The sequence below is a fragment of the Aythya fuligula genome, chromosome 18 (genome assembly GCF_009819795.1).
Source record: "Aythya fuligula isolate bAytFul2 chromosome 18, bAytFul2.pri, whole genome shotgun sequence".
In the NCBI taxonomy this organism is placed as follows: Eukaryota; Metazoa; Chordata; class Aves; order Anseriformes; family Anatidae; genus Aythya; species Aythya fuligula.
In genome coordinates, this window is record NC_045576.1 from 4,399,745 (window position 1) to 4,420,176 (window position 20,432).

The window sequence follows — 20,432 nt, forward strand, 5'->3', positions numbered from 1 at the left end:
CCCTGCTGGGGGTTAGGGGAGCCCTGAATTTTGGCGGAATTCCGTTAAAGGGTTGCGCCCTGCCAGCTCTCAGACCCCGTGTGCTGGTGATGCCCACCGGGCCAGGAGAAAATGGGAAAATAAGGAAACAAACCCCAAAAAAACAACAAAAAAATCCCCACGACCAAACACAACCCAGCTTTGCAGTCCCACAAAATGAGGATGCTTCCCCCCAAGGGACAGGGATGCTTCTCCCCAAGGGCTCACCCACCCCTTTTGTCCCCTTTTTGCCCCACTTTGCCCTAATGGGACCAAAACCTAAAACCTCAGCACCCTAAGTGCCACTAAGCCCCCTTCAAGCTCCCCCCTGCTACCGACTTCCCTCGGCAGTTTGCTGTTCCCTCCACCTCACACCCCTAAAATCGCCTGCAGGGAACACGAACCCACCCCAAAAACACCCTTAGGGCCAGCAGGGGGGGGGTCAGGCTGGGGTGATCGTTGTGGGGTCGGTGTCCAGCCCCCCAGCCCGGCTGTAGGGCCGCCGGAGAGCCCCCGAGCCCTGTGGGGACGGCACCCGTGGGGTTGGAGCTGCGGGTTCCGAGCTCCACCGTTCAAACGGAGCGGCTGTAACAGCTGGGGGGGACCCAAAAACCCCATCCCGCTCCCCAAAACCAGGATTATCCCCCCCAAAAAAGGGGCTCAGGACAGGGAGAGCCCTTTGGGATGCCCCCTCCCCGCGTCCTGCGGCCTGGCCCTGCAAACTCCGGGAGGGGAAATCCCAAAGCCCTTCACTTCGGGGAGGATGAGGGGGAATAATAATGGGAAATAAACATCCCACCCCAAAATGAGCCGTCCCCAAAGGCCGCAGTTATGGGATCCCCTTGGCTGCCACCCCATGGGCCCGTCCCGCACCCACCCCAAAATACCGCCTTACCCCGTCCCGGCAACGTCCCCCCACTCCCAAACTTGACGGGAGCGCGCAGGAAGCTTCTGGAATTTAAAGAAAAAAAAACTTAAAAATCGAAAAAAAATATTAAAAATATTTAAAAATGTTTAGAAAAATAGGAAAAAAATAGAAAAAAAAAAAAAAAGAGGTGCCAAAAAGAAACCAACCAAGCACACCCGGACTTGCGGGAAGCCGGAGAAAGGGCGTGCGGGTGGCGGCGGGGGTTAATTTTGGTTTAATTTTCCCCGTTTTTGGGTAAATGACGCCCCGGGCGCTGCCCGCCGTGATTTGCCGGCGGCCGCGGGGCGGCCATTAAGTAGCGGCTCCGAGAGGCTTCGCGCGTTGCCATGGCGACGCCCCGCCCCGTAAACAGCTTCGCGCCTCGCCATTGGCTTCCGCGTTGCCATGGAGATGGAGGGGGGGGAGCCTGCGGCCCTGAGGGGGAGGGGGCGGCCCTGAGGGGTTTGGGCTGAAATCCGGGGGTTTTGGGGTCTGGGGGTGAGCCCCCACAAAGGGGGGGGGGGTGCGGGGCACGGCTTTGGGCCCGAGTGGGGCCTCGCACGGGCAAATGGGGCCCCAAACAGCCAAATGGGGCCCCAAACAGTCAAATCGGGTCCCAAACAGTCAAATATGGTCCCAAAAAGCACCACAAGCACCCCAAAACCTCAACCCCGTGCCCCAGCCCTCTGCGGGGTCTGTGTGGGGCGAACCCAGCCCTTTCCTTCCTGTCTGTGTCCCCAGAGAGAGTAAACCCAGCGCTTTCCTCCTCGCCTGTGCCCTAAGAACAAGCTTTAGGGGAAAGGGGGGCTGCCAGATTCCCCCTTACAGGATGGGCTCTGCCCTTAATTAATTAACGTGATTAACACCCTACAGGTGCCCCTGACCCCCCACAGCACCCCAAAGGCTGTCCTTTAGCACAGGACCGGTTGCGGGAGGATTAAGCCCCGTGCATTACCCTGCCCCACAGGGGAAGGGGCTGCCCGCCTGGAAGGGTTCATTGCCATTTTTTTACAGCCCAATCCCAGAAAGAGCCCCAAATCCGGCTGGTTTCTACCCTTTTACAGCAGCTCTCTCTGCAGCGGGACCTTCCCCTGCAAAAAAACCCTCCTAAGGCAGCAAGAGTGGGGGGCAGCCGGCCCTTAGCCCACTGTAGGGTTTCCTGAGCGGCCCCACGGGGAGGCATTTTAGGGCTGGATTCTCCCATCCCATCCCCTGGCGGGACCCCTCACCCTGCTCTCGGTGCCCCCATCTCCCCCTTCCCCTCCAGGGAGGGTCCCTCTGGCCTTGCCCTCGCCCACCCCAAAGCCACCAGCCCCGTCTCTTCCCCTATGGGGTTTGTGTTTTGTGCCTTCTCCAGCCCAGCCAGGCTGGCAGAGCTTGGAGGGGGTCAGGAAATTGGGGTCGGGGGGTGCTGAGGACGTGGTGAGGGACATTTGAAGCAGCTGGGCTGATTGCGGGGTGGTATTGGGGTGATGGAGAAGGGCTTGCCCCCACTGAGCCCCAAGCACCCAGATTGTGCTCGCCCCGCAGCCCCAAAGCGATTCGGGACGCCTTGTCGACGTAAGATTCCCTTTATTAAACATACTCCGAAAACCCGAAACATGCTCGAAGCAGAGCCGTAAGCAGCAGTCTGGTTTCCTTCCTTCAAGCCCTGACGGGTGCATGGCTGGAACGGGGGAGGGCTGCCCTGCGAGGAAAGGGGGACACCCCAGAGCATCTCCCTCATTTTCCCTAAGCATATGGGCAGCCAGGGGGCAGGAACGCCCCTAAAGGGCTTTTTTTTTTTTTCCCTTCCAGAACCCACCTTTTTGCCCTAACGTAGCTCTGAAGTGCGGTTTCCTCCTGAAAGGAGAGGGGCAAAGCTCCCTGCGTTGTGGGGTGCTGGTCCCCGAGGGGGGTTTTGATGGACCCTGGTGCTCCTCAGCGCGGAGCCTGGCCTCTGCCAGCGGCCCCATGAGGTCTGGGGCTGCAGCCCTGCCCCACGGGTCCCTGAGCGCCCGTCCCCCTGAGCAAACCCCACTAACGCTGCCAGCCCAGTGCCGGAGGGATGGGGACGGAGGGGTGGGGATGGAGGGATGGGGGGCAGCTCCCCCAGCCTCGTCCAGCCCCTGCTACCAAGTGCAAGGGACACGCAGAGCGGGAGGGGGTGGCAGGGGTGACACTTTTGGCACTTGTTCCAGACAGAGGGCACAGCCCCGAGCCCCGAGCTCGCAGCGGGGCGGAAGACGGTGAGGGGAAACTGGGGGTGCCCCGGGGCGCTGGTGACAACGGGGACCGGGTCCCTGCCACCCCCCCTCCAGCCCTGGGGACAAGCCACCTCCTGGAGCTCGCATGCTGCCCGGGAGGAGAAAAGGGGGGTGCAGGGGGCCGGGGAGGGGCAGTGCCATCACCGCCAGTGCACCGGTGGGGACGTCCCATGGCACGGGGACGGGCCACCGAACCGGGGGGGGCCAGCCCCCCACGGAGGTCACCGGCTCGTGCACTGAGGATGTCACTGCCGCCGCTTGTCCTTACCCCGTGGGCACCCTCCTGCCATCGTCCCCCTGCGGCCGTGCCCCAGGACCCTCTTTATTTAGGGTGACCCCATCCCGCTGGGACACACGTGGGGCAGGAGGGGGACCTGGGGGGGGCTGCGAGGTGACACAGCTCTTGCCCTCCCCCTCCTCTGCGCTCCCAGCTGCGGCCGCCCCGTCCTTCCAGCGGGACAGGGAGGGGAATACGAGGTTTTCGTCTTTTCTTTCCAAAATAATCGGTTCCGCTACAGCCCAGGGGTGGAGGTGGTGGTGCCCGGGTCCCTCTGCGTGTGGTGGGGGGGTGCGTGCCCCCCCCGGGCTGAGCCCTGGCACGGGCAGCGCTGCCACGGCTGCCGCACGTTGGTGTTGGCTGCCTCCGGGCCTGGGGGAGAAAAACGGGGGGGTTAGGGGCTGCGGGAGGGGGGTTTGGGGTCAAGCACACGGAGCTGTAACCGAACACCCCCAGGGGATCAGGGGCTCTCCGTGCTGGGGGTGTGGGGCTGCCCATTTAGGCAGTTGAGCTGGGAAACCCCAAATCTCTGCTCCGCTGCCAAAATATCACCTCTGGCAGGGGGTTCCCTTCCAGCACCACCAGGTCACCCCAAACTTGAGCTTTTTACCTGTTATTTGAGGGCTGTTGGGCGACACAAACTGCTCCGGCCTCAGCCCGCTGGGGCTGGGAGCGGGGTCCCCGGTGCTGTGTGTGGGATGGGGATGGGGCACCGGGCTCTGCGCCCTCCCCGAGAGGAGGGAGAAGTGCTCACAGCCCCCACCCCGCGTGCTGCACACCCAGGTCGCGTCCCCCCCATGGGAAATGGCTCGGGAGAGGGGGTTTTACCAGCCCAAACCGAAGGGGGTCACCTCTGTCCCCACCACGCACGGGGAGGGGACCCAAAGCAGACCCCCTGCGGCCCTGCAGGCGCGCGGGGACCTCACCCAGGACCGTGGGGGGGGGGGGGGCACCAGAAATTGGGGAGCGCGGGCTCCGCGGGGCTCCTACCTATTCGTCAATGTCTATGGGGCAGGAGTCCGGCACCGCGGCTGCGTGGCGGGGAGAGAGCAGAAGGCAGGTGGTGAGCCCCGGGGGTTATCCACGGTCCTCGCACGGTGCTGGGAGGGGCTGAGCCCCCAAAACATCCCGACGTGCTCCCCCCCGGTGAGGTTCAGCCCCGTGCCCGGGGCAGCTCTGAGCCCTGGGGGCTGCATGGGGGCACCTCGGGGGCTGAGGGCGAGCGCTGAGGTTTGTTTTTTTTTTTTTTCCAGAGGGAGCAAGGAAAAGCTCGCTGCGTGATGTATGGAAGGGGACAGCTGTCACTTTGAGGGGCTTCTCACAGCGAGCTCAGGCTGGAGAGGGAGGCAAGTGAAGTGTGCGGGTCCCAGAGGGGCTGGGGAATTAAACAGGACCCCCCCCACACACACACATCACATTTAGAGCTCGGCATTGCCTACGTCGATCCAGTGCCACGGGGCCTTTACGCACAGCCAGGGCGTCCTGGAAAGGCTCCCGAGGCTCGGGGCAGGACGTGGGGACACGGCCACGTGCACGCACACACACACAGCTCCTTCCCTGGGGGAGGCAGGGCCGGGCTGGGCTCCCCCCGTCCTGCAAACAGCCTCGAGGTGGAAGCCGCACGGCTCGCCCAGCTCACAGCCCGGATAATCCACACCAACAAATAAATGCTCCTGGGGGATTTCGGCTCTTCTCGGGGCGGCGGGGCTGTCTCCGCAGGCTCCCCACCTTGCTGCTGGTATCTCCAGCACGTGCCTGCCCCCTTCCAGCCCCTCGGAGAGGCAGTGGCCAGAGGCTGCTCAGCCCCCTGCGCACCCCCGGGGCTCTGGGAACCCACCTGAGGATGGGTCTGGGGGTTTCCCCAAAGCCCTGTGCCCTAAATCCCCAGGATAGGGTCTGTCAGCTCCTCCCCAACCATTTTCCCCCCGGATTGAAATCTGCAGAGCTTTCAGAGCACTGCTGGGGCCGCGCAGACGTCTCCATGCTGACAAAGCACGTCCTGCGCCTTCCCTCGCTACAGAGGGGGCAAAAACCAGCCCGTGGGTCTAACCACGGCTAAACATCCCCTCGGGAGGAACCAGGGGAGGAATATTAAAAAAAAAAAAAACCCTGTTTGAGGTGATGTTAAGCATTCAGGACACCAGCACGTGGCCCCAAAGTGGAGACCCACGCTGTTTGTGCCTGCCTCGTGGCTGTGGTCACATCTGAACCTGCAAGAGCCGGGTGTGAAGCTCCGGCCCCAGCTCCCCGCTGCAAATTTCCACCTTTCCACCTCCTCCACCCCCCCCCGGCACCGGTGCAGCCCCGTGGATCGCAGCCCAGCAGCACCAAAAAGAACCTTAAATCGTGGCTGGGAGCTCCTCGCACCTCTCCGACCCTTCCAGCGCAGAGCCCCCGCGCTCCCTCCAGCCGTGCTCTCCCCCCCTGCAGGCCAGGCACCCACAGCCCCCTCCCCAATTTTCCCGGGGGGGGTGGCAAGCAGCGCAGCCGCCGGGCACACGGATAAGTGCAGGGGGGGGCAAAGGATGGAGGCTGCATCTTTCGCTGCCAGCCCCTGGCTGGTGCCGGAGGGGGTCGTGGAGCTGGGGCAGGCTCCTGTTCCTCCGCCGCAGCCTCGCCGTGGTTCCCCAGAGCAGAAAACCACCGGGAACAGGGCAGCCGGGGGGGGGCGAAGCTTGCCCAGAGGGGAAAGAGAGGGAGAAAGGAACCCGGAGGGGGGGATCCGGGTGCTTTCAGCCCCCAGCCCAGCTCTCCAAGCGCCCACCGCAGCTTGTGCCGAAGGGGAAAGGCTGGAGGGGGGGGGGAGTTGCTTTCAGCTCGTCCACAAATGTATTGACAAAGAGCTGAGCGAGAGCTCTGGGTGCACAGAGGGCTCCTTTTGGCTTTTTTTTGCCCCCGTTTTTGTCCCCCCTGGGGCTGATGGTGAGGATGCAGGTCCCCTGCCCTCACCCCAACCCACCTCGCCGTCACCAATACATTTGTCACCTCTCCGCAGCTCCGGGCAGGGAGCGGGGCACAAGCAGGGGCTGGGAAAACCGTGTTGGCACGGAGTGAACATGAACTTCCAGGTGGATGGAGGGGCCTCGGGACGGGAGGAAGAGGAGGAAAAAAAAAAAAAAAAAAAGGATGGAGAGAGAAGGGGGAGGAAACAGAAGAAAGGCAGAGGGAGCGGGGAGAAAGGGTGGGAAGAGAGGGAGGAGAATTTGGGGGCAGCGGGACCCCGAGATCCTCGTCTGGAGGAAGAGGAGGGGGAGGCAGGCAGGTGTCTGACCCTACAGGGCCAAGGCTGCAGCATCTCTGGCTCCCGTCCTGACCCAAAATATCACCAAATACACCAGGGGCTACCAAATACACCAGGAGGACTCCTGGATATAGGGCCGGGGGGGTTGGGGGGCACGTGCCCGGTGCTCAGCCCCACGGCAGGACGTGGTGCGGGGCTGGGGATGGAGAGGGATGAGGATGGGGAGGGGGAAAAGGGGAAAAGGGGGGGACCTGAAGGGGCAGGGGCGATGCGGGGAGGAGTGGCAGCACCCCCCCCCAGCCCCGAGTTCATGTTCAGCAGGCGGCCACTCACCAGGTAAGCGGGCCTCAGAGCACAGCTTATTGTCCAGCGCTTTCACCCGGGCGGTGCCCACGTCATTGTTATTGTCACACCTCAGACCGAGGAACGCGCCCGTCCTCCGGCCTGGAAGGGAGTTTAAAGCAGTTAGCCAGGGGGGCGTGCAGCCTCAGGAGGGGGGGGGGCTCGGGGGGGTTTTCCTCTCCCCACCCCCTTTAAAAATTAAAAAAAAAAATGTTCAAAATCTCGCTTGCAAACCAGGAAAAGAGCGGAGAGGGCCGCGAGCGGACAATAACGCCTGGGCTGGGCGCAAGGAGGGGGGGGGGGGCACGGTCCGAGCTGCTCCTTTCCCCCTTGTGCCGGGGGGGGGTCCTCGGGGGCACCTCCCTCGGGCACCAGCAGCGCGGGTGGGGGGATGCCGGGAGGAGGCAGCGACGGGCACGTGGGGCGGCAGAAGCCGTAGCCAAGCTTTGCACGGGGGTGGAGGGTTCGTTTGGTGGTGTGTTGTGGTTTTTTTTTTTGGGGGGGGGGGTGAGAGGGGTGACCCCACACACACGCACCACCTCGTTTGGCGGGGTTTGAGCCAGCAGGACCCGAGCTCCCCACGAAGGAAGGGTGCTCCTGGTTTCGGGGGTGGGGGCCAGGGGATGCCAGGAACGGCCCCCGCTCGCTCCTCACCACGAGCAGGAGGCTCCCCATGGGGCTGGCAGCCCCCTGTGCTCTTTTTGCTGACGAAAACCTGGTGCTGGGGAACGGCCCCGAGCCTGGCTCCTGCTCTCCAGCTAGGCTGACCATCCGGGTCAGACAGAGAGGGGAGAGCCTCGGGGCTTTTTTATTATTTAGAGACTTGCGAGAACGGGAGGGGACGCGCCGGGGGCCTCCCTGTCCCCAAAGAAACCCAAGCCGCCCGGCAGCTGGCGGCACGGGGGTGGCAGCCCCTCTCCTCGGCTATCTGAGTGCCTGGCAGGAGGCAGGGGGAGCGCTCAGTGCGCACGTGGCGGCTTGAGAAAGCACGCCGGGGACAGGGGAAAAAAACAGAGAAAGAGGAAAACAGCCCAAGGGGAACAGCCTCACACCCCCTCCCCACGGAAACCAACGTGGGGAGAACACAGAGAGAGGTTTGCAGAGATGTAAAGAGGCCTTCTTGGTGGAGGGGGGAGGAAACAATGCAAAAAAACCACCGTGGAGCCTCTTTCCCACTCATCCCCGTGGAAATGGCTCCGGCTGCGTCCCGTGGCGGGGCAGCAGGACGCGGCCAGCAGCAGAGCATCGCCCCGGGGAGCCCTCTGGGGATCCCCCCGTGCAGCACCCTGCCTCCTACTCCCCAGCAGGGACTCAGACCCCGAGCACCGCTCATCACCTGCTGCGTGCCCCGGTGTCCCCACAGCCACCTGGCTGTCCCCGTCCCCCCAGTGTCCATCCCCAGCCCCGGTGCCACCGAGACCCCTGGCGCTTTCCCCGGGGGCAGCCAGGGGACAGCAGGGCATCGGCCACCCCTGGTGACACCGAACCAAAAGGGGGGGGGACACAGGACAGCATCAATCCGGGCCTTTTACCATCATCCTGCGTGGGCGACGCGTCCTCGTCCTCCAGCACGGCGTTGCCCTGCGGCACAGAGAGGCAGCGCTGAGCCCTGCACGTGCCCACGGCCCTTTTGGGCAACGTCCCCCCGGCCCCGGGGTTTTGGGGAGGATGAGCCCAGCTGTGGCACCTCCAACTGCTGCGGGGAACGGCCCCGCTGCCCCGCGTGGCCCCGGGGAAGAGCCCTCAGCACGCCGGGGATGCGCAGCCCAAAACTGGGCGCAACCGGGGTCCCCCACGGCGCTGGGGGCGCCGCCTCCCCCGTGCCACACGGTACCTCGGCGTCGTGCTCTTCGGCCGAGATGCTGACGAAGTTTATATCCAGGGACTCCACAGGCGTCGACTGCAAAAAAAAAAAAGGCAAAAAAAAGAAAAAAGAGGGGAAAAAAAATGATTAAAAACCCCCAGCAAAGCGTGGCGGTGATGGGTTTGGAGGGGTCCCCTCCTATCCAGTCTCGGGGAGCTGCCGGCCCCCTACCTCTCCGTCGGAGGCGGTGGCGGCGGCGGGCGAGGGCAGCGTGTCCCCTTCCTCCTCCGTGCCGGGGGCCACGTAGGAGCCGGACATGGAGGAGACGGTGTCGGTGCTGAGCTGCGAGTGCTGGCTCTGCGAGGACGCCATGGACATGACGGACTGGGCCAGGCTGCTGCTGACGGGCTCTGCGGGGAGCACGGCGGGGGGTAATTAGCGGCAGGGCTAACGAGGAGGAGCGGGGGCGGAGGGCAAGGAGGGGGTCTCCGGCGGCCGCACCTTCTGGAGAGGAGATGGTGGAGGACAGCGGGGTGCCGGTGCACGAGGACTGGTCGATGGCACCCGACGAGGACAGGGTGAGGTTCTCGCTCTCCGGGGTGACGCCGCACTCCTGGGAGAAGGGAGGGGGGGGCTGGAGGGAAAAGCCCTGGTGGGGAGGGCGGGATGGGGGCGTTTGGGGCAGGGCTGGGGCCTCTTGCCCCTTGGGGCAGCACCCGGCGTGGATCCAGATCCCCTGGGTCTTCATCCACAGCACGGCCAGGAGGGGAAGTCCCCATCCACAAGTCCCCATCCAGACCCTGAATTCCCTGAGAGGCTGCTTGAGACCCCCAAAACCCCGTGTCCCCCCCCCCCAGAACATCCTCACCGGCTCACCGCAGCCACGGCAAAGCCCTCACCTCCTCCAGCCGGGCAGGAGATTTCCTCCTGGTGCCCCTCAGCTCCGACTCGGTGCACGACTTCTCCTCCTCCTCCTCGGGCAGCACGGAGGAGTTCTGCGAGCCCGACCTGCGGGGATTTAGGGCAGGGGGGGGAAAGGGATTCAGGAACCTGCGACCCCCACCCCGGGGACCCCCACCCGGTGCCGTTTTGGGGACGGGCACTCACTTGGAGACGCTTTTCTTCAGCTTGAGCCCCGGCGGGGCGCAGTCCGACAGGCGCTCGAGGGGCGAGAGGGCGCGCAGGGGGGGCAGGCGCCCCTCGCTGCCGTAGGGGGGCAGCGGCCCCGTGCCGGGGGGGGGGCGCGTCCCCCAGCGCCCGCAGCCGCACCGCGCCCGGCGAGGGCGTCAGCGGCCCGTTGAGGGCCTCCAGCAGCGACACCACCTCGTAGCCCGGGGGGATGTTCTCCGAGGACTGGGGAGGGGGAGACGGGGTGAGGACCCCCCCCCCCGTGCTCCTTCCTTGCCCCATTTCCACGCCTTTTTGCTGGGACAAACTCTCCACACCCATGAAAACCCCAAATTTGTCCACCGAAGCGGATGCACCGTGGGCAATGCTTCCTCCCAATTTTTTCCCTTCCCTCCCCAATTTCCAGCTTGAACTTTTTGTGATTTTTTTTTTTAGTTTAAAAACCCCACAGGGGGTGTCCATCCCCAGCCCTTCCCCACCCACCCCAACGAGGCTCCCGAAACCCCCTCCCCCCCCTATTCCCCGAGCGCTGACCGAGTGCTCCTCGGAGTCGGAGGTCTGCGAGGCGATGATGGGGTTGAAGCTGGTGGGCGAGAGGGGCCCCAGCTTCTTCCTCATGGCTCGGATTTGCAGCAAGGCTCGGAAAGCTGGGGGCAAAAAAAAAAAAAAAAAAAAAGGCAAGGAGAAAGGGCGGGCTGGAAACTGGCGCACCCCAATAAAACCCCAAACCCCGTTTTTTTTTTTTTTTTTTTAGCAGGGTCACCCCCCGCAGCACCCAGCCTCGCGCATCGCCGAGGCTCTCCCCGGGGCTGAAGGAACCCCAAAAGGATGGGGGGGGGGATTTGGGATCTGCCACCCCCCCCCTTACGCAGCCTGCAGATGGGGCAGTTGTTGGCCTGGTAGCGCAGGGTGTCGGCGCACGTGTTGCAGAGGCAGAGGTGGCGGCAGGGCAGGATGAGGGTGTCGCGGACGTCGGACAGGCAGACGACGCACTCGGCGCTGTTATCGCTCACCTCGTCCTCGGCCACCTGCCCGGAGGTGACACCGCGGCCGCTCGGCCCCATATCCCCGGCACGAGCCCCACCGCCCTCTCCCTGCACGCCACGAAAGGTGGGGACACGGGGACAAAGCCTCCGAGGGGACAAAGCCTTCAGCTTCCAGCCTCCGGCAGCTCCTCTGGTCCCCCAGCCCTCTACCACCCACCCCGGGCGACCCCCGTCCCATGGGAACGACGCGAGCGGGGGCTTTGGGGAGCGGAGGGGGACGGGGACAGGTCCAGGGAGATTTTGGACGCACCCATCGGGCGCCTACCTTGGAGTCCTGCGTGTTGTACTTGTTCTCGATGCCGTAGATCTCCTGCAGCAGGTAGCTCACCCCGTCCACCTGCAACGGTGCCAGGAGGATGGGGAGGTGGCCCCCCGGGGTCCCCGCTGTCCCCTGGGGTCCCCGCTGCCCCCCGGGGACGCGGCGCACTCACCACTTGCTTCTGCTTGAGGGGCTTCACGCAGAAGGTGCCGTCGGCGTGCTGGGGAGGGGAAAACAACGGGGTGAGCACCGGGGCTGAGCCCTCAAGCCTCGGGACCACCCCAAAACAGCCCCAGCGCCTTCCCAAGCTCCCTCCAGCACCCAGAGGGGGACGGGAGGGGACGGGAGGGTCCCAGCCCCGCTCTCACCTTCTCGAAGGTGGCCAGCAGCACGTGGCTGTGCCCGGCGTGCTCTGCAAGAAAACACCAAGCAGGGGGGGCTCAAGGACCGAGGACGAGTCCCCCGGGAGGAGCAGGGGGCTCTGCCCTGCCCTGTGCAGCCGGGAAAATAAATGGGGGGCCCCCTCTCACCATCGCCTTCATCCACCACCGCGTGCACCACCATGGGGAACACCTCCCGGTCCAGGTCGAAGCCCAGCTGCCCCCCCGGGAGGAAAGGCTCGGTCAGGAGGAGCCAGGTTTTGGTCTCCCACCCGCTGAGCCGCAGCCCCCAAACACGCCGGGTTTGCTCGCCCCAAAGGGGACGAGCTCCCGTGGGTGCTCGCGGCCAGCTTTGGGAGCGTTTTGGGGCCGTTCCCCAAACGGTTTCGGATCCCCTCAAGGGTCCGGCACCCGTCGGGCGCTGCTCACCTCCTCCTCGGTCCACTCGGAGGGGTCGACGGTGTGGGAGGGCACGCAGAACTGCTGGCACACGCCCCGCTTGTAGTGCACGGTCTCCGACTGCAGGCTGCTGTCCCTGGGGACGTAGCTGTCCCTCGGGCAGAGGGCAGGGTCAGTAGGGGGGCAGGAGGAGCCGGCGCTCCGCTTCCCTTAGGGGACGCGTCTCGGGGCTGGGGCAAAAAGTCCTAAAAGGGGGCTAAAATAACTCCACGGGGGGACACAACGCCGTGCCGGGCTCCTCACCTCGCCACCCCGTTGTGAAACTCCTCGCTCGCCTGGTAGTAGATGGTGATGGCCACGCGGGCGTCCGTGTCGAAGGTGAACTCCACGTTGTAGTGCACCTTGGCTTTGCTCACTTCTTCCCCTGGGGTCTTCACCTCCTCTGAGCACCTGGGGGGCACAGAGGGTGTGGGCACTCTGTAGGGACGGCTCCCCCGGCTGCTGGGGTGCCACGGGGTGGCCACCGAGGTCACCACCCCCTCTGCGTCCCCAAAAGGCTCCCAGGGCCTCACCCCCTCCAGCAGGGGAAGCTGAGGCATGCCAGGAGCGCGCAGCCCGCCCGAGAGCCGGGCAGCTTCCAGCCCTAATCCCAACCCGCCCCCCCCTGCTCAGCCCCAATCCCCGGCCTCCCTCCGATAAAGCCTTTTTGGGGGAAGAAAAAGCAAAACCGCTTCAAAGGCAGCGCTGAGCTCCGCTTAATCCCCTCGCCCCGAGAGGCGCGGGCTGGCGCGGGAAGCTCGCCCGTGCCGGGACTTGGGGAGGGGGCACCCGCTCGGGGCCAGCTCCGTCCCCCCCTGCGGACACCGGGGCCGGGAGCACCCCCCCTCGAGGGGAGCACCCCCCCGACTCACTTGACGAGGCGCAGGGTGTCCTTGCGGATGTTGATCAGGCTCCTGAGGGTCTTGACGGGTTCCTGGGGAGGCGGAGCGGCGTAAGGGAACTAGGGCGAGAGAGACAGCGGTGAGACCCCTGTCCCTCCTCAACGGCAGAGCCCCCCAAAACTTCGGTGGGAGCCCCCAGAAGCCCCCCCAGGCCGGGGCAGTGCCGTGGGGACACCCAAATCCCCTCCCAGGCTGGACAAACCCATGCCAAAGGGAACCTTGCCCTACAGCCACCTCCCCAAAAGCCCCACACGCACCCCACACCGGCCTCCTAAGCACTCCCCCTCCCTGGGGGCGATCAGTTCTGCCTTTAAGGACCCTACCCCGGGGGCTTCTTTTTTTAAGGCCCCCACCACAACAGGGCAGAGCCAGCCCCCAGCACCCCCCCGGGCACCCTCCCCGACCCCAAAACCAGCTCCGCATCCACCTCGGGTAGCAGGCGGCGTGACAACGGGGACACCACCCCGCTGGGGACGGCTTATGGGGTCTGGCACGCGGAGAGGGGGCATCTCAAGGACAAAGGGGAAGCGGGGTCGAGGTGCCCGAGCCCCCCCCGTGGATCCCACGGCGCCGCGGGCGGCCGCTGCTGTATTTTTAGCCCGCTGCTGCAGCACAGAGCTGAGGGAGGGGGAGCACGGAGCCCGCTCGGTGCCCGGCACCAAAGGAACGGCCACAAATCCCCCGCTTTTGTCCCCAAATGGATGGGGTTCGGGCTGGGGGGTCCCCATCAGCCCCTGTGCAGCGGGGGGAGCCGATGGGGATGCCGGCATCGCTGCGAGGGAGAGCAGAGCGGTGCCACCCTCCAAGGTGACCTTGTCCCTCCCATGTCACCTGCAGCCACCACGGGGGCTGCAGGGCTCGTAGAGGAAAGGGGACACCACGGCAGACTGAGGGTATGGGAAGGGACCCAGGGGGGCTTCTCCCCACAATTTCTGCCCCTCCTTTGGGTGTCCCTGAAGCGTGCTGAGCCCCAGGGTGTGCTCAGCCCCCCCAAGGGACAGTCACCTTCCCCCAGCCAGGGGGAACCCAGGCTGGAGCTGCTCAGCCCGCAGGTGGTGGTGGTGGCACGGGGCCCTCTGAGGATTCAGTGGCACCTGGAAATTGTCACCTTTTCCTCAAAAAGGGCTGCTGAGTCATTAAGCCGTGCTAACGAGCTCTGCCAGGAGCCTCGGGCACCCACAGGCTGCCCAGTGCTGCTGGGAGGGAGCAGGAACCCGAAAGCTGAGCACAACCCACAGCCACGGGACAACCCATCCTCACTGCTCTAATTAACGAAGCAATCCAATCTGCCCCCTCGTCTGCACCTCGCCGTGCCCTCAGCACCCCAAGGACCCCAAAAGCCCCCCATGGGTGCAGGACCCCTCCGTGCGCAATGACGCCGGTGCAGCAGCCAGCAGCGTGCCATGGGGCACGGCTCCCCCCACAGCCCCTGGGGGGCCCTTTTGGTCTCCCCCCCATGAATTTGGGGTCGAGGCAGGCAGCAGCAGTTGGGCTGGGTGGAATGGGGAAGCTCCGGGGGTAAATTTCTTGCTGCAGGAACCGTTCAGTTGTCACTGTTGGGCTCTCTCGCGCCCGGCTGCGGGCCCTTTTCTGGTGCCTTTTTAAGAAAACGTTAATGAAATTTTGCAAGCCAGATTTGCACAATCACAAAGGGGCCGCTCAGAGGACTTTTTTCCATCCCCTTGACTTAAATCAAGCCGAAAAACAACAGCAAAATATCCTCGCTCTGACCGCCATCCCTTTGGGAACGCCGTGTGCGCGCCTGCAGCGATGTTTGGTCCCGGCCAGCTCCTGCCGAAGCCAAAAAAAAAAACCCAAATATCCCCAGGGCTTTGTCCACGAGCAGCCCCGGGCTGGTTTCTGTGGCTCTGAGGAGCTCCGAGACCCTTCCCTACCCGCTGCAGAAGCGCCCTGCACCGAGGGCACCGGGGGGGAGCGGGCAGGGTCCCGCGGGCAGGATGCGGCCACCCCCGGCCAAACCTCTGCGCCTGCCCAGCCCCATCACCTGCAGCTGGGATTTGACAGCTCGCCCCGAACCGCTCGGCTTAGAGAGGATTTAGGGCAGCATTTCCCAGACATTAACCCCCCAGCTCTTTGGGGACACCCGAAGGAACCCAACATAAATCTCCCTGCGTAAAGCACTGGCGGCCTCTGACATTTCCAGCCCTGCTGCGTCTCTGTAACAGCAGCCCGGAGCACAAAACAGCCACAAAGCATCAGAAAAGGGCTGGGGGCAGCACCAGAGATGCTTAAATGGGGCCTGGACGCAGCATCAGGCCAGAACCAACGCAGGTCCTCCGGCCCCAGCCCTCACATCCCCGCTGTGACCCCAAATCTCCGAAGCTCAGCCGCTCAGCGCCCCCGGTAATTAAGCCCGAGCGATGCCATTCAGCTTGCAGCGCCGCGTTAATTCCTTCTGCTGCCTCCAAGCTGATCGTCTGCCTCCCCTGCTGCTCCCGGCGGGCTGCTGCCAGGATTTGTGCCCCCAGAAGCGCACGGGGGCAGCTGGGAGGCTTTCACTGGCATCAAGGGGATTTCTCAAGGGAGGGGAGGTGGATGCCGGCCTCTGGTTTCTGGGCGAGCAGACGGGATGGAGAGGAACGCTCGAAAGCTGAGCCATCCGGAGTGGCCACGCTCATTTTGATCCACCAGAAAAGCTTCGGTGCCTTTTAATTCCTCACCTCGAGGCTCTTTACTGCCTGAGCCCTCCCAGAAATGAAATCCCACTGCCAGGGTGGTCCCGGTGCCACTTTCCTGCTTTCTAAATGCATCAGGAACAAACCCCAGCCCCAGGAGCGGGCACACGGGGAGCGTCCCCGGGGAACTGAGGCAGCCAGGCGTCCCCCAGCTGGCACCCAGCACCCTGCCCGCACACACACAAGAAGCAAACTGGCCCCAAACCCCTTTGTTGGGTAAAAATACGATTCATAAAAATAACACCGGGTTTGGAGACGCTAGAAACGAGCAGAACAGCTCCTGCAGCCCAGGAGGGGACACGGACTGGTCCCCTGCAGGGGGTGGCAAGTGGCCAACCTCTATAGCAGACAGCAGAGAATCCACTCAGCCCGCCCCGGAGCGCTCGGCTGGCTCTGCCCTTGCGAGCAGACGGACGGACGGACACCAAATCCCCCCGGATGGACACCAAATCCCCCCCCCGGGTGCCTACCAGCACGGGGCGGTTCCCCAGGAAGTTGAGGTCGCTGTTCTCGCCGAAGAGGTAACCCTCGGGGTGCGTGGAGTCGAACTTCTCGCCGCCCATGATGAAGTGGTTGGCGAAATAACTCCCTGGGGAGGAAGGACAGACGGACAGACTGAGCGGGGCGGGCACCACGGGGAGCTGCTGCCGGCGGGTGGCTCGGGGTGGCTTCGTCCCCAGGGTGGCTTCGTCCCCAGGGTGGCTTCGTCCCCAGGGCCACCTCGCCCAAAGCCTTTTGGTTGGGGACTCGTGGGACGTGAAGGTGCAGGGGTGAAGGAGCGAGCCTTTTAGGCAGCCCTTCGCCCACCCGTTTTGCCCCGCTGCCCCCTTTCCCCTACAGCCACCTCCACGCAGGGGAGCCCCGGGGAGCAGGGAAGCGGCAGCCTCGTGGCGCAGAGCTGCCCCCACGGCCCCACTGCTCGTTGTGGGTAAGGAGCTGCTGCCTGCTCTGATTTATGGCCCGGAGCAGCCACGCAGGCAGAGCCAAGATGGAAATCGGCTGGTGCAGGGGCACGGCCCCGGCGCGGCACCCAGCAGGCGTCTGCTCAGTCCAGCGGGATTTAATCCAAGCAGATTCACCCCGAGCTTTAGCCACAGCCCCTGGTTGCTTCCATGGGGCCGCACAGCCACGCAAACGCCCCCAGCTCCTCTGGGGAAATCCTCCAGGAGGAAAACGTTTGGGGTCCGCAACTCAGAGTGGCCAGGCTTTGGGCACCGAAGTCAGAGGCTGCGGCTGGCTCCCAGCTGATGCAGCTCCTGCTCAGGCCTTCACACCCCATGGAAAACCCCAAAACCGAGCCCAAAGCCTGGCGAGGTGCAGGGAGAACAGCCCCAGGCTCAACCCAAGGCCGAGAGCTTTCCAGGGGGAAAAGCTGAAAATCAGAGCCCAGGCTCTGGGCAAGGACCCCAGCCACGGCTCGCTGGCACGGAGCATCACCCAGCCTCCCTGCTGGGGTCTCCAAGCACCCTTGGGTGCTGCAGGTCCCCGTGGCACGGCCCAGGACCCTCAGCTCCCCCTCTCTGTGTGTCCTGGCGGGGACGCAGCCCCGGGGCTGGGGGCTCCTGGCCACGCTCAGCTGCGCTTTCGCCCTCCCGCGGGACTCGCCGTGCAGAGCTGCATCAATTTTACATGGGCTGAGCGCTGCAGCCGGCAGCAAAGGAGGTTAAAGAGGCAGGAGATGAGAAAAAATAAATTAAAAAAATGATGATTTTGGCTTCGGCACGATGCTGCCAGCCCCACCGGGTGACCACGGGCATGGCCAGGCCCCACCGAGGGGCAGAGAGGGAAGCGGCGGTGCTCTCATTATGGGCTAATTGTAATTCCTCACCCGAGAGCTGCCCCCGAGGGGGGGAGGAGAGCCTGACAAGGACGGTCACAGCACCCAGGGACAGCCGGGCTTACAGGAGAGCTTCACCTCCAGAGCCCAGAGAGAGCACGAGGGAAAGGCTGCACGCCGCAGGGACGGAGCGGCTGCTTCAGAGGACGAACCGAACCCAGCTGCTCCATGTTCCCATCAAACCAAACCCACAGGGCCACCAGCACCTTGCTGCAGGACGTCCCCAGGCACCCCCCGATGCCATCAGCCCCTTTTCTCCACGAGCATCTCCCTGCACAGCGCCTGGGGAGCTCCCCCAGGACCCGCAGGGACCCCATGGGCGCAGATCTTCGTGCCCCAGCGCTGAGCCAGCCCTGGAGCTGCTGCATCAGCCCTCACCCTGCAGCCCCCAAAGCCCTCGGGGTGTCCCCACGTAGCCACCCGTCTTTGCTCCTGTCCCCAAGCTTTTGTGGCCCCAGCCTCAGCCAGGGACTGGGGCTGAAATAAGGATCCTGCCCCTATGCAGGGACCCACAGCCCCTGGGGTGGAGACCCCCGGGACGAGAAGAGGAGCTGCTCGCTGGGGACAAGAAGTGGCCGCTGTGGCCACCCGGAGCGAGCCACGGCCACGTCTGCAGAGGGGGCAATGCCCCACGGCCCCGCGCCCCAGGGGGGCACCTCCAGGCTCGATGGGGGCGAGGCGCTGCCGCTGCGCAGGATCCGGCCCCGCTGCCTCCTCCTCTTCCTCCCGCTCAGCCACCAAAGGCAAATCCCCCTGGGATTAGAGGCAGAGCAACCATAATCTGTAATCTCCCGGGGCCACCAGCCTGGGGCCACCAGCCCGTGCTCTGGTGCAGCTGGCTGCGTCCCTCCCTGCCACCCGGGCACCTCCCGTCCCTCTCCGTGGGGAGAAGACCCCAAAATCCGGGGGTCAGCCCCAGCCTGACCTCTGCCAGCTGAGATGACCCCGGGAGCCCCCAGCTGGGCACAGTCCCTACCCCAGGGCAGGGGCAGCGCTCCCCCGACACCCGAGACACCCCCCTAAAAACGCACCCAGCCCCGGAATAAAATAAAATCAAAACAAGCCAAGCACGGCTTTTCGGGACGAGGAGAAGGTTTGGGCTGGCTGCAATTCCTCCTGAGGATGTCTTTATTCCTAACGAGCGAGTAATTTGCCCCGGCGCTAACGACCCAAGCACTTACCTTATCCTATTAACCCCCAAAATAGTCACCTATTAATATCAGCTGGCGCCGCAAGGATGCTGTGGCAATCCCCGGGCACACACAGGCACCAACCACAGATATTTATTTGCGCTTTTTTTTCTATTTTTTTTTTTTTCTATTTTTATGCCAGGACCCCCCAGGACCCAGCTCCGTGACCTCTTGGCGTGTGACCCCCCCCCGGATATCCCCACGACCCCCCCCGCAGCCAGCGGCTCAGCCCAGCCCCGTGGCAGGGAGGGGAGGGCCCCGATTTTTCCAAGGTCACGCACAAGGTTTGAGGCAGGGCCGGATTCGGAAGGGGAGAGACATCGGGGACGGGGACAGGAGCTTGGGGGGGTGACAGCAGAGGCTGGGGGGCTGCTGGGGGGGCAGAGCGCAGGGGAAGGAGGGGTCCCCTGCGATCCCTCCCACCCCAGGCATCCTCCCGGGAATTTAAAGCCAGCTTTGCCCGAGCAGCTGGCAGCGAGCGCCGGCGTTCAGCCCCCCGGTGCAAATAAAAATGGGATTAAAGTACCAAAAATGGGATTAAAGTACCAAAAACTCAGCCAAGTTTCGCAGCTGGTAAAGGGACCCCTGGAGATGGGGCACCCCCGGGGGTCACCTCAGCCCCAGCCTGTCCCCACACGGCCCCGGGGCGCCTGGCTCCGCACCCCAAGTTTTGGGGTCCCCCCCCCCCGAGGTGTGCGGGTGGGCGTTGGGGTGCGCGGGAGCATCCCCGACCCCATCGAGCCCCTAAAGCGGGCCGGGGCTTTTTGGGGTCACCTTCCCCTAGCGGAGCAAGGCGGTGCCTCGTGTCCCCAACCCCTCCCGGCACCGAAATGCGGGTGCCCCCCCCCCATTCTCCACTCCACTCACCGGATTTCGGGGGGTACCTATAGACGGAATTAGCGGGGACGTCCACCTCCTCCACCCCTGCGTTCTGCCGGCTGGTCAGCGCCCCCATGGCCGGGCTGGGGGGGGGGGAAATGGGGCTCAGCGGGGGGGTCTCAGAGGGGCACCCACCCGCCCGGTACCGGCCCCGGGGCTGGCAGCGGCGGCGCCCCCCTCCCGCAGCATCCTCGGCGCTGCGCCGCGCCCGGCACCGCCTCCGCGCTAGCGCCGGGGCTGCGCCAATGCGGGGCCGGCCCGGGTCGCCCCGCCCGCTTGGCACGGCTCGGATCGGCTCGGATCGGCTCGGATCGGCACGGCACGGCACCGTTCTGCAGGGCACCGCTCCGCTTGGCACGGCTCGGCGTGGCGCGACACGGCACGGCGCGGCGCGACATGGCACGACATGGCACGGCTCGGCGCGGCACGGCGCGGCTCGGCACAGGGGTGCCGCAGGGCAAGGCGCTGCCTCCTGTGCCCCCCCCCCGGCTGTCCCTGCTGGTGGCCCCTGCCCCCAGCAGCCCCCGCCTGCCGCCCCCAGTGTCTCCCAGTGCTCCCAGTGCCACGCGCTGGTCCCGCTTGGTGCCACCTGCCTGCCCCAGTAACCCCCCCACCACCACCCCATACCATCCATCCTCCCCCCAGCGCCCCCCACCCCAGTCCCCACCCCCGGTGCCACCCCCCGGGGTGACCCCAGCAGCCCCCCCACCCCCGGGACCCCCCAGCGCAGGGACGGGGCCACCCTGTCCCCCCCAGAGCACCCCCGTGGGGTGCCCCCTGGCAGGATCCAAGCCCCCCCCTCGCACCCAGACGCCACCAGGCGCAGGGGCACGGAGCTGGAG

The 20,432-nt window shown here is 64.9% G+C and overlaps 1 protein-coding gene across 1 annotated transcript; it reads right to left on the bottom strand.

Annotated features, from left to right (window-relative positions):
• Window positions 1-2,480: 2,480 nt before the first annotated feature.
• Window positions 2,481-19,780, bottom strand: RNF157 (ring finger protein 157). The gene is given in 21 exon segments (XM_032199712.1): window positions 2,481-3,820; window positions 4,439-4,479; window positions 7,023-7,133; window positions 8,564-8,612; window positions 8,866-8,931; window positions 9,067-9,245; window positions 9,337-9,448; window positions 9,735-9,843; window positions 9,943-10,064; window positions 10,066-10,188; window positions 10,498-10,610; window positions 10,832-10,991; window positions 11,275-11,346; window positions 11,441-11,488; window positions 11,637-11,680; window positions 11,799-11,865; window positions 12,078-12,195; window positions 12,351-12,497; window positions 12,959-13,047; window positions 16,155-16,273; window positions 19,579-19,780. Coding segments are annotated over 20 exon segments (1,977 nt in total). The 5' UTR covers window positions 19,667-19,780; the 3' UTR covers window positions 2,481-3,820.
• Between the last annotated feature and the right edge of the window lie 652 nt (window positions 19,781-20,432).